Source organism: Hirundo rustica, chromosome 2 (genome assembly GCF_015227805.2).
Source record: "Hirundo rustica isolate bHirRus1 chromosome 2, bHirRus1.pri.v3, whole genome shotgun sequence".
In the NCBI taxonomy this organism is placed as follows: domain Eukaryota; kingdom Metazoa; phylum Chordata; class Aves; order Passeriformes; family Hirundinidae; genus Hirundo; species Hirundo rustica.
The window spans coordinates 106,019,007-106,031,940 of NC_053451.1; the positions used below are offsets into that span (position 1 = coordinate 106,019,007).

General features: G+C 38.4%; 1 protein-coding gene across 8 annotated transcripts in view; it reads left to right on the top strand.

The window, feature by feature from the left end:
* The window catches only part of POLA1 (DNA polymerase alpha 1, catalytic subunit), a 190,931-nt gene that overhangs the window by 112,145 nt on the left and 65,852 nt on the right, over positions 1-12,934 (top strand). For all 8 annotated transcript variants that reach the window (XM_040055869.2, XM_040055870.2, XM_040055873.2 and 5 more), the window contains exon 35: positions 11,250-11,366. In XM_040055869.2, the coding sequence (XP_039911803.1) occupies positions 11,250-11,366 (117 nt within the window). The remainder of the gene's footprint in view (positions 1-11,249; positions 11,367-12,934) is intronic.

Here is a 12,934-nt window from a genome sequence, read left to right on the forward strand (position 1 = left end):
GTACTTAGCTGTGACCTATTGTAGCCTAAGAGTATGGCTTCCTTTGAGTTGTGTGAATAGGGAGAGTATTTTGGCAAAATGGGCTTAAATATCCTTTTAGAGGTTTTCGCTCTCAGTACAGAAATCCATAAGGCTTCTTTCACTGATCCTTTTCTCAATTTAGTTTTCCATGTGTAGTCATTTTAAGTATGTCTTCTCTCAGTTGCTTGCTCAAAGTCCAGTTTAGCTGTTTTCAGTTTGTCTTAAGTGAAATCAAGTTGTTGGTAATAGCTGGGTCTCTTTGTGAGTGGTATGTTAGAGTGAGAACACTTTTTTCATCTTTTGCAGCCTGTATTTTGGTGCGTAGAACCTTATTTTACTGAAGATAAGAAGACCAAGGTATTGGATTTGATGTGAAGTAAAGCAGAACATATTTGCTAATTTAGTTTGTAATGTACAACTGTTAAGGTTGGAATTTGTCCACTTGTGGTGCTATTACGTGTGCTAAAATGAGGGCCACTGTTTGCATCAAATCTTTCACAAGGGTTTGGAGTGCTCTATTATCCTTTCAGCAGGCTGATGATGGAGCCTGGGCTTTGCACAAATGAGATCAATAAGTTTCAAATAACATTTATGAAATGACATGTGACTGTACATCTGAAAGTATCTTTAAAAATCAATTTTTAATAACATGTAAAACTCTTACATTGACCTACAAAATATTTTTCACTTATGTCTTGTTTGATAATTTTGTTTAAAACTTTTTTTTATGTTAGCTTGAGTGTTTCAGGTCTTGGGGGAGGGGTAAGGGTAGGGTGCATTTCTTGCTTCTTCAGTTCTCTTTTGCTTTGATCACATACACGCACCTCTAAGACTTTTAGTGGTAAAACTGGTGTGACAGATCGTGCTGAGAATAATATTTTCTTGAAAATAATGAAGGTTTTTTTTGATCTCAGATGGTTTCCTCCTTTTTAAATTTTTTTTTTCTGGTTATGGATTAGAATGCAATTCAAGTTCAATTATTTTGGAAAATTCAGAATTACAAAATACCGTTCTTGAAGCTCTACAGACTTTCATTTTTCGTAGCTTCTAAACAGGCATTTGGTATTCTGTGGCTGACTTTGCCTCACAACAGTGGTGCATTGCTGATTGGACTTGAGATATGCAAGTTCTGAAGGAACTCCTAAAAAGTATGCTATGGGACAGGATTTTGTTGTGGGTTAAATCCTCTCAAATTTATGGCCATTTTCCATAAAATCCAAAGGGGAGTATTTTGGATGTTTTAGATCAGTGCACTTTGCAGCTTCACTTCTCAAATGGCCACCTGGAATCTACATCAGAGCTTTTACCATTCTGGTATCACTAGCTTTTTTTAAGATGGAAAGACGTTTTGTATTCTGAGAACTTCAAGTAGTGTTTATGTTCTCATTCATGCTTTCTTTGAGGTAGCAAGTTAGTGTAGCTACATTGCCTTCAGTTACTGTTTGTGTAGTTGTTTTGGACTGTTACCCTGGTTTTTCTGAGTTTTTTAAAGCCTTTTGATTTTCATAAAAATGGAGTCAGACCTTTTAGCTACTGTACAATATTAGGAGCAGTTTCTACCTTTTTCCCACATATGTAACATAAACAAATCCTTTGTTTTTCATTCTCTGTCCTTTGTTTGCATATTTCTAACCTGAAAACAATTGTAACTGACAGTTGGTCTGACCACTGAGGCTGAGGGGTGGAAAACCCCAGAAGCCAATCTTCAGCCAGACCCACAAATGTATAAAAAGTAAGAAATAAACAAAGAGGCTCGCTCTCCGCCCTGACTCAGCTTGAGCTGGATCGGAGAAGTCTCTGTCCTGCGAAAATCTCTCGTCTCGTGTGAATGCTTTGCGTGTCGAGGTAACATTGGACCTTCTGTCTGGTCCTGTGAAGGTGTAGTCCCCATTGATGCCAGGTGCCTTTAGGGTGGCAGTTTTCCAGTGGGGAACTGAGAGAACAGATACGAGGAGTATTTTGGAGTGGGTGTCCTCTTTTGCCAGCATTGAGTGTTAAAGTGATCATTTGCCTTCCGCTAGGAAGTTACTGGCTTAGATGCTTCAATTTGATGGCATCCTTTAATGTGGGTCATGTGATAATAATGCTGTATATAGAACCAGTCTTCTCCAGGACCTGTACTGCTTTCAAGTAACACACTTTCAACAGCATATTTCCTCATTTCATCTTTCACTTAAGAGACTGTTCTGTATTTTCCCTAGGAGATCATGTCTATCTGTTCATCAGCCTGGATAGTGTGGAATTCTAGAGGAGGAGATTGAACCTCCAGGAAAAGAATTTCCTTTCTTTTATAAGAGTTTTTCTTATCCACTTCATCCCACAGCTGAATTCTGATACAGGCCAAAACTCAAAAAGCTCTGAAAATAAGGAAATGCTTAGAAAAGCAATTGAATTCACACCATCCAACTTCCATTGAAGTGAGGCAGCAGGAAATGGAGTGTGAAATGCTGTGGTCACTGTTTACATTTTCCCTAAATTGGATGATCAGGTGACATCGGACTAAAAATACTCACACCGGGAAATGTAACCTATTTTTTTGTACAGAAAAGGAAAAGTTAATATGAAGTCAATGTCCAAGAGTGAGTTGATAAAATAGGTGCTTCTCTTGTGATCTGAATAGTCATATACCGTGCCGGATCTGTGATCAGGTTTCTTAATTCATTATAGTTAGCTTTATGTATTAATTTCAGTTGTTGTTACTACAATAGTTACTAAAACTGCTTGCATTGCCAAAATGTGCACAACACCTAACAAAATATCGGAGAACATAGAACAAGCATTCCTTGGGTAAGGGTTTGAAGCTGTAGGGCAAATATATAAAGAATTTATGCTAACCTAAGATATTTCACTATTCTAAGCATATGCTGCAATATCTTTCAGCTGCAACAAGCTTGGCAGCATGTTTTTAACATGGTACCTATTCCACTCTAAAAAGATAAAAGCTCCAGTCAGCCAGCATCAGTAGTGGACTCTTGACCCAGTTCCTTTTATAAAACAATTTATTTGAAGAGTCTGTAAAATATAAAAGGAATTTATTATTCAGAGATGGTTCAATGTTACAGTGATATAAAACCTTAAAATATTCTTGAAAATCATCTTTGTCTTATATACTCAAATTGGAGTACAAATATTTCAACTTAGTTCTAAGATGTTTTTGACTTAAAAGTTTCAGTTACGCCTGACAGAGAGACCTTGCACACACTCTTTGCTGTGAAATTCTTTAACATTGTAGAATTCTCAGATGGAGTTCAGTCATTTCTCTTCTCTAGCAAGGGATCTCTTGAACATAATACCATTAGGGCTTTTGATTTAGTATGATTTGATCTCCTTGTAGTAACGTATTAAAGAAGCGGAGAGAGCTTCTCCATCAATTTTTTGCTGAAGTGAAAAGACGGCTGGAATGCCTGATATATCAGTAACGACGTCTCTCTGTATACTACTTTGAGATCTCAATATGTCCAAGCTCTCTAATGGAAGAGGCTTTGCAAGTCCCCTGGATTTCCTTCACAGATAAATTGAGGGCTTTTTCATGGTGTCACAGGTGCATGTTTCATTAGTGCTTGGTAACTGATTCGCTTGGAAAATACCAAACTTTGAAGGATCCTGGAAAAGTCGCTGGCCCAGAATTCTGCATCAGTGATTGCTTTTAACTTCATTACTCCATTTTTTAGGGTTGGTTTGCATGATTCTTGTAAAAAGTGTGCCTGTTTATTACTTATCAAGGAAATATTGTTTGATAGGAAAAATGCCAAAACAGGTAAGATGCTCCTTATAAAGGCTTAGTTTCTGATAGTGGTCATTTTTCTGTGGGGGAAGGGAAGAAGGGAAGCCTGATGGCTCATTTTCCTGATATATTATGTTCTTCTGTGGCAGCACATTCTTTTTGTTTCCCTCAAAATATTTTTTTCTGACAAAACTATCTTAGAATTTTGCCTTTATGAAGAATTTGCTTATTCTTTTCTTTCCTGTGCCCAGGGAAGGGGGTGACCGTGAAGTGGGTTTTTAAACATCACGAGGTGTCCCTTTCATATATTCATCCAGTCTTATATAAATTCAGATAATCTCATTTCCAGGTTGTTTCCATTAGTAGCTGCAAGTTCCAGAGGAGTGGCTGTGTCCACTCAGGCTGTCAGGAGAAACACAGACTTGACGAAGTCAGATGTCTTAAAGCATCACCTGTGAGGAGCCCTCCTGATCAAAGTGTTCTGCAGTGACTCTGCTTTGGTAGTCTCACAGATAAGTCACTCCATCCATGAGATCATTGGAGCACAACTCTCTGATGTGTCTTTGTATTTGCTCTGGAGGGACATTCAGGATGAAGCACCTATGGAAAGTGCACAGAGCAGGCAGGCACTAGGACTCTGCAGAAGAGAAGTGTGTGTTTCTGATTGTACCAGTTCTGACCTCAGCAAGTTCTCCATCTGGAAAAAGCCTTCCAAAAGTTAAATGAGTCTGTGACTTTCTTGTGTCTAGCAGCAGTAGAATTGTTTGGTTTACAACAGTCGTCCTCTGCAGTTTTTATCAGGTGTATTTCCCCATGAAAATGTGGAACTTGCTTGAGGAACCTAAGCAATGCTGAACTTCACTGAAGTGGTGGAATCAGTGTCCCTGGAAGTGTTCAATAGGTGTGGATGTGGCAGCTGGGCTGCTGGGATAATGGCTAGACTCTGATCTTAGAGATCTTTTCCAGTGCTAATGATTCTATGATTCACATTACTAAGTGGGTAAAGTTTTCTGGTGGAGTCTTATTTCAATATTTATGATAGCATTCCTGACCTGAGGGGATCTCTTCTTGGCATTGTAGCAGTGGCAGGGAGGTGTCACTCAGGTCTGCTTTGTCTGCTGAAATTCCAGTGCATGACACTAGTTCTCACACTGTCATTCAGACTGTGGTTGCTGCTGGTATCTCACCAAGGTGGGGCAGATGCACTGGATTGTGCCAGTGTTATTACTAGAATGTTTCTTTGTTCTGAGCAGGCAGGAAAGGAGATTAGAAGTTGAAATTACTTCAAAGTAATTTGGTTTCTGGTACACAGCGGAAAAACTTTCCTGACTTTACAGCAAAAGCTCATCTTTAGAGTCAATATTCCTATCACCTTTCACATTGGAAGTGTAAAATCTTGATGTAATTCTCAAAAGATGTAGTTACTACTGATAGTCAAAACATTGGCCAAAGAATATGCAAACAGAAGTTGTGGATCTAGTTCCTGACTTGTTGTCTACTACTGGGAAAGTTTGTCTGTTCCCCCAAATGCTCAGCTATTTACAGAAGACACAGACACATGGGACAGGGAGAACACACCCCAGGTGTGGAACAAATTATTGCAATTGGAACTGGTAACTTTCAGGTCACAGAGTTAAGTCCTCTGTTGCCATGATGAGCTGCCTGATTTAACTTTGTAAAATCATCTGTCTTTTAATATTGCTTGGGGAGATCAATAGATTTGATAGTGTATCCAGTAATGCAGTATTGGTGGAATTTCTCATCGTTCCAGAGGATTTCAAGCCGCTTCAGTCAGATTTGCCCTGTTAGGCAGTATTATCCATAATAATGGATGTTATCAGGAAAGTAGTTGAAGCTTCTGGTCTTGGAATGAGCAGAAGTAATATGCTTTTGTAAGAGTAGTATGAAAAGAAAGGCCAATGTGAAGTGAAAGTGTCGTGATTAGCAAATCACAATGGTACCTGGATCAGAAGATCTTCATGGCATTGTCTCTCACATTCAGCCTTCCAAAAACTGGTTTGCTGATCGGTGCCATGAGCAGCAGGCTTAAGCTTGCTGACGAGGATAGAGTGTTCAGGCTGGGTTCCTGTGCTTTCCTTCTGGTGAGTTTGATGGTGTGAGGTGATAACTTCAGCTCTGCATGCTGGAGACATGGGTTTGAGGTGTGATGTGCTCAGATATGCCAGTCATCTGAGATTGGACATCATCCACCAAGATCCCATTTTCAAAATTCCACATTAATATTGTTTTCAATGGGGAGGAAGATTGCAGAGAAGCAAGCATGGATTACAAGTAAATTCAACTCCGAAGTAACTGATAGTGACTTATGAATAATTTTCAGTGCTTGCAGCTTTCTGCTTTTTACCAGTGCATTTTTTCATTCCATGTGAACTTTTAAAACGTTATAGTGTCTCAGCATCCAGACTCTGAAGGCAGGAACAGATGCACAACTGAAGTGTCTGAGAGAAGCACATTCAGTCCTCTACTGTAGCAGGCAACCAAACTACATTGTCAAACGTAATTTGTAAAAATTATTAAGATAAAGCGTAGTAAATTCATGTTGTTGACCCCTGCAACTTCTGTTTGAAAGGCTGTTGCAAAACCACTTGCCTCTGTATTTTGGGGTTATATTCCTAATGCTTGATCATTAGAATGGGAGATGCTAATTCTCAAGAACAGACTTACAAAGAAACAAAAATTACTTTTGACTTGCAAATTTCTCCCTATTAGCTACAGTTCATGGACTTGATACTCTTCAGGGATTTTCTTTTGTATTGTGCATGTATTTCAGGGTTTTTTTGCCCTTTTTTTTTTTTTTCTTAATGCACTAAGTATTTATGGGGAGGATGTTTGGAAACGCTAGCTGCTTTTTTTCCCTCTGTCACCGTGTATTTCATTTCCCACAGTGTTGCAGATACCAAGTAGAACAAAGCTGAAGGTTCCCTATTATTATTTTGTTTGATCTACTGCAAATTAATTTACAGACTCAGTGATAGCTGCTGGGAAATGAAGGATTGGTTTTGTTTGGTCAGTGAAGATGACAGGCATGGATCAAATAAGGGTTAACAATAATGCACTTGAACAGATTGAATCAGAACATAATGCATGTATTGAATTTGATTGCAACATGCATGTCTATGGAAAAGGTTTTTGTTTAAAAGAAATCAAGGCTATGGCTTAATTATCAAAGCAAAACAAGACACATAAAGGGCTACATGTTTCTGATACTGCTTTTTTCAAAAATAGCTCCCTTCACACAGTTATCTACATGTTTAATTTCCATGCATAATAGCAACAGTTATTGTTGTCATTTGTTACGAGAGATTAACAGATAACAAGTACAAACGCAAATAAGGCCTGAATAGAGAGGTGACAAAGAAGAGAAGACCTCTTTACTGTTAATTATAACTGGTGGGAAGTCTATACAAATGACATTAACTGTTTTCTATATGAATTGAAGTGACATCCACTTTGTTAGTATCTACTCAACACATTTGGGTATTTTATTGTAGGCAATAACTTGAATCTTCATTTTTTTGAATATAGTTTATTGAGAAATGTACTGCTCAGTAAAGCTTGTATATTTTGATCATTATTTCTTAGTAGCTGAAAACAAGCATAATAGTAAGCTGTTGGATTTAAGTGGTTATTTTTATCCTAAGCTATGGTTTTTAGTTTAATCAGGGGGTTTTCAGTATTTTTTCACCTGTTTTTTGACCAGCGGAGTCTCCCAGTGCTTTCTTCAACAGTGAGTGCATTAGACTGAAACAATTGCATAAAGAAGCTTGCTTCAAATGTCATTCCTCAGTGGTAGCTTAAGAGGACCTTCTGTGCATTCCCTGATAAGACAGTAGAAGCTGTACCTTATGAGTGGTAAAGTCCTTTGTTTCTTGTTAGCTAAAAAGGCCAACCGGTGGCAGAAAACACAGTTACTTTTATCATACGTTACTTTCATGGTTGCCTATTTTTGAGTATTCTGTTCAGCTGAAGCTGGGATGTGGCTCCCATTCCAGGCTTTGTTTTTTCAGTTGCAGTTGCATTCCTTAACAAAATATCTTACTATCTGGCAGTTTCCATTATTTGTTTTTCTAATATAACAAATTGTTTCAAAGTTCAGATGCAGTCATTTAATATGTTTTGAGTCATGAATGTTCTCTTTGTGCACACGGAATCTTTTCATAGTTACAGCTGAAACAATTATCCTCTTCAACCAGGAGGGTTTTGGAATGGGTGAGGATGCCCTCCACACCTCCCCCTGCCTGGCTGTGTATTTTAAGGTGCTGTTTATTGTCAGATTGCTGCCAGATGTTTCATAGGAGGTAGAGATGCCACAGAATAAATTTCCAAACAGAGCATGCCTTTTCTCTCTAAAAATTAACTTAATGCAGTATCTGTGAGAATTCATTATGCTCGCAATGTTTTTTGTGTTTTCCCCCACGGTGGCTCTAATGATATTCTTGATACCCGTGTACTCAGGTGAGTACCTGGAGATCTCAATGCCATCATTGAGTAGCTTTTTTTTGGTAGAAGGTTATTCCATGTCTTTTTAAACTGAGTTATTTAATCAGTGTGAGACAACAAAGAAACACCTTCCTCTTTTAGAGATAAATCTTATGTTCATTTGCAAAAGAGAGCCAAGGTCTGTCTTTTTCGCTTGAGGCTCCTTTGTGCCTGCTGACTTCAGGAGACACAGGTCAGGTCTCTGTTAGGTCATACGCTAAGTTAGGATTTCTCACAGTGAACCATGTGTTGATGAAGTAACTCAGTCTTGGTGATCAGTGTCTTATGTTGCTGATGTCAGTTCTGAAGTATTTGTCATAAATAAATTCTTTATGACAAAGAAAGTGGTACGAGGACTGCTAGGGTAACAGTTGTGCAAGAGACCAAGTCACAGAAGGTTTTTTGAATTCTTTACATTTTCTCACTGCAGTTTCAGATGTCATGATTTACATTGCTGTTCTGTGTGAGAATAAAGTTCACACTTAGTGATCAGATGCACTGACCATACTGTTTCCAAAACCCCTTACTTTATTAAGAGCGTCTAGAGCAGGGATGATTTCCTCATCCCAAAATCTGTTAGGTGAATTGCTTTTGGAGATGCTTTTTTCTTTCTCCATTTACTATAAATGGATCTTAGGGTAAGGTAATGGATAATAGTGGGAAGCTTAAACTGGGTATCAGGCTTTTAGATGTCAGAGTTGGGTGAAATTAATCTAATTGCATATGTACACTCTTTCCATTCCTACACTGTGGGCATAAGCATACATTTCAGGAGGTGCTATATACATTGACATTGCCCTGGTGTTCTCCACAGTTTTTCTGGTCTGCTCACATATGGACATAAAGGTTCTGTCCTGCAAGGGCAGCAGGAAGTGTTTTGATGGATTTGACACCACGTGGGATAATATTGAATACGTGACGTGGCTGTAGAGATGGTGAAAGAGGATAGGTCTCTGGAATAAATGAAGTTATTTGGAAAGGACTTGAAGTTACTTCTTAAAAAGATAAAGAAAAACTAAAACAGTCTTGGAGCACTTCTGAAATTATTATAGAATATATTTTTAGGTTGAAATCTAAGTGGAAATTAGGTAGAAGTCATTGCCAGAGCATAACATTGGGACAGCTTGTCAAAGAGCTATTGAGAATGGAAGCAAGCAACTTTTTGAGTTGTCCTCTGATTCATAACATTTCTGTCAAAATACAGGGATCCGGGTTTGGAGTTAACTCCTCTGCAGGAACAACAGAAAATTTGGAAATGGGCAAAAATAACCCAGGAAAGACATCATCAGCCAGTAGTCTGAAATGCAGAGTTTGACAGGGCTGAGGTGCTCAGGGTGGTAAAAGCAGCAACTGCTTGAGAAAAGTTGCAGGAAGACTAAGTTGACTTCTCAGTTAACAATAGAACATTAAATACTCTGCCAAGTAAGGTGAAGTAAGGAAACACTAAAAACTCAATCTTAATTTTGTGTCCAGTGTATGTATTGACCTAGTAGGGAAGAATAAAATTATAATTATTGAAAAATAATAAATGTCTTTCTGGAAATGACTGCTTGATGCCCAAATGCTTGGTAGTGTGCTCTAGGCAGACAAAAATTGAGGAGAGAAAGGAGCAGAGAACAAGATGGTAAATACCATTTAGTTTCTGTATAAATTCATGTTTGTTGGTATCCTGAATAAAGTGTGCAGTACTGGTTTCATCTCCCTCTCCACTTGTCCCATTTCCCCCCATTCCCTCATTTCCAAGAAGACCTGGGAGAGATTCAGAGAAGGGCAACAAAGATTTGGAGTGGTTTCCAGGCAAGGAACAACTAAGTAAATTATGACTGTGGTTTGGAAAAGACTTTGATTGAAGGTGATGTGATGGAGGTCTATAAAATCAAGAGTGTCACAAAGAAGGTGAATGCAAAATGATTTTTCCTAGTCTCTCCTGATGTAAGAACTAGAAAACGTTAAAAGAGAAGCTCTGGGTGTGTGTGTGTGTGTGTGTTCAAGAAAGATAAAGTACTTTTCCATATAGTTCCTTGTTATGCAGGATGGTGCAGTTGCTAAAAGTTTACATGAGTTTGAAAAGCATTTGAAATTCATTGGGGTCCTTAATCATCATTAATGCATTAATTCAATCACCACTGAATACAGAGACGTGATTCAGGGGATCCTTGAGCTATTTCCAAAAGCTGGGAGAATATTTGGAAGAGTTTTACTGTGTCCTTTCTATTTTGCCAGTCCTTAAGTATCTTCTGTTGGTTGTTCTTAGGGATGAGGTGTGGCGTTGCTTTTACGGTTGAACCTGGCACAAGAAGTTTATCCCTACCAGTCCTGGAATCATTCCTTCTTGCATAGTCTTAAGAGAAGACTTTTGCATTGCCTCCCTGAGCGGACGTAGGGCACGCTGGCACAGATTTTATTTCATTTTAACTCAGCAAAATGTTAGTTTTTCCTAAATGAATCAGTTTATGTTGAAGTCTTGGAAGCTTTCTGAAAAAAATAAGAACTTTTAAGAAGAAGAAGAAGAAAGGAAAGCTTCTGGCTACCATCAGAAACCAGAAAACTTAAAACTGTTTCTTCTCTTCTAAAGTGCAAGCAGAGAAATGGCATTTTACTTAAATATTTAACTTATTACAAGTCTTCCTGAATGGAGCGAAGTGTCTTGCTGATTGGTCTACATAGCCGGATAAAATATTCCTCTTGTATGTTAATGTTGTTGTAACTGGAGAAGAGAAGAGGTTTCAGTATATTTCAAAGAAGGGATGACTGCAGTGTGCAGAGTGTGGGATTTTGAAGCAAGAAGACTCCAGCTTTGTTGTGTGCCATTAATTGTGTTTAAACAAGGTCCTTAAAGGATCTTCATCTCTTTATATGTATAAGAGTATCAGATTCACAGAGGATGTTGAAGTTGGGATATTTTTCTTCCTTGGCTATGATTCATTTTTAGGTGGAATTAAAGCAAGCTATATCTTGAATTTAGGGTAAGAAATTATTTTTTCTGTGTTCTGCCTTTCTGCAGGGTTGGTTAATATGTGAGGACCCAACTTGCCAGAATCGAACGCGTCGGCTCCCGCTGAGTTTCTCCCGGAGCGGCCCTGTGTGCCAGGCCTGCAGGAAGGCTGTCCTGAGACCAGAGGTGAGTACCTGGGGACAGAGCTTTGACAGGAGTGGAGCTGGATTCTTCTGAAGCTCACCTGGCTCTCAACTCTGCCTTTCAAAGGTAGCAGAATTAAGCAGGAATTTTTAGTTAGTTTATTCATTTAAAGGGGACTGTTTATGCTTTCCCTGTTCCACATTTAAGCTGCATCCTCATTGCTGTGAAGAGAGCATGCCATGCAGCTGCTGTGTTTGGAAATTTTCCAGCTGACGAGCATTTGGTCAGCAAACTAGAATTTGCTGGAATATCTCTGCCAGAATACAGGTAAATTAACATGGACAAACAAAACCAGCCTTCCAAACCAAAACCAACCATTTGCTTTTCTGCTGATTGGTTCTTACCTGGCTGGATTTGGTGCTGAGGAGCTGGAGGTGAACTTTCATGTCATCATCCAGGGGTACTCTAAGATGGTATTTTCAGGAGATCAGAAGTTCTGGGTTCTGCACATTTGAATTTGGCTCCACGCCTGCAAAATTGCTTTTAAACCTCATATTGAGCTAGATGGTCTCTTCTGGTCTTCCAGAATTCAAGTCTGCCTGATGGTTTTCTTGGTTTCTGAGATTAAAGGAAACTGGTTCATGTTATAAATTTCAGGTAAAGCACCTCAAATGGTAAGAAAAGAGAAAGAAAATGAGTTCAACATTTAGAAATCCTGACAATTTACATAAAACAACCAGAGATAGAGAAAGATTCCATGAGGAAAATGGGAAATCTATGATTTCAAGTTGCAATAAGTCTTCAATCTATTCTTACTTACATAAAACTTGAAAAAATCAGGGGTTTGAGGTGGAGCTGTAAGTGAACGCTCTGAACATGAGATTCCTCTTGGTCCTTCTTCTTCAGTAATGGAGATGTAAAAAGTCCAAAGGATAAATGTCAGTAAAAAGCCAGGGACTGAAGCAGCATTTTTAGAGAAAGACTGCTCAAAAGCCATTTTGTGCATTAGTAGTATGTTAATGCTGCAGAATGTAAGACCAAATGATGAACAGCATTAAAGAGAGGATCAAAACGAGAAGTTCCTAAATTCTTAGAACTGGAACCAGGTGATACCACATTAAATTAAAAAGGAAGAAAAGCAAATCTGTCAGTGAACAAACCTTTCTCCTGTGTCATAAATCTGAGTATATAGCTGTAAGAAATTGAAAGCCAGTAGTAGTGGGAAAAAAGACCAAGACTTATATGGTTGTTAGCAGTATTATGTTAGTTATCAACAGAATTTATGAAGAAATTCAAGTTTTGATCCAATTTCTAGCTATTAGAGAGGTGTATAAGATCTGTAAGGAGATAGCCTTCTGCTAGCTCTGCATTCTATCACATTTTTCCAAAGTACAAATACATTAACTTGTTTAAGGATAAGATGCTCCACAGAGTAGTAGGATCTTTGCTCTCATCCTGTACCTTAGTTGCTATTGAGCATTTCAGCATTTTCACATGATTAGTTAGTGCTGGTTAGAGGCACAAGTGGCCTAAATCAGTGTTTCCTAGTTGCAGTTTCTTATACTATATGCGTGTTTTGAGAGGCTGAATATATGTTCTCTAGTCTCATA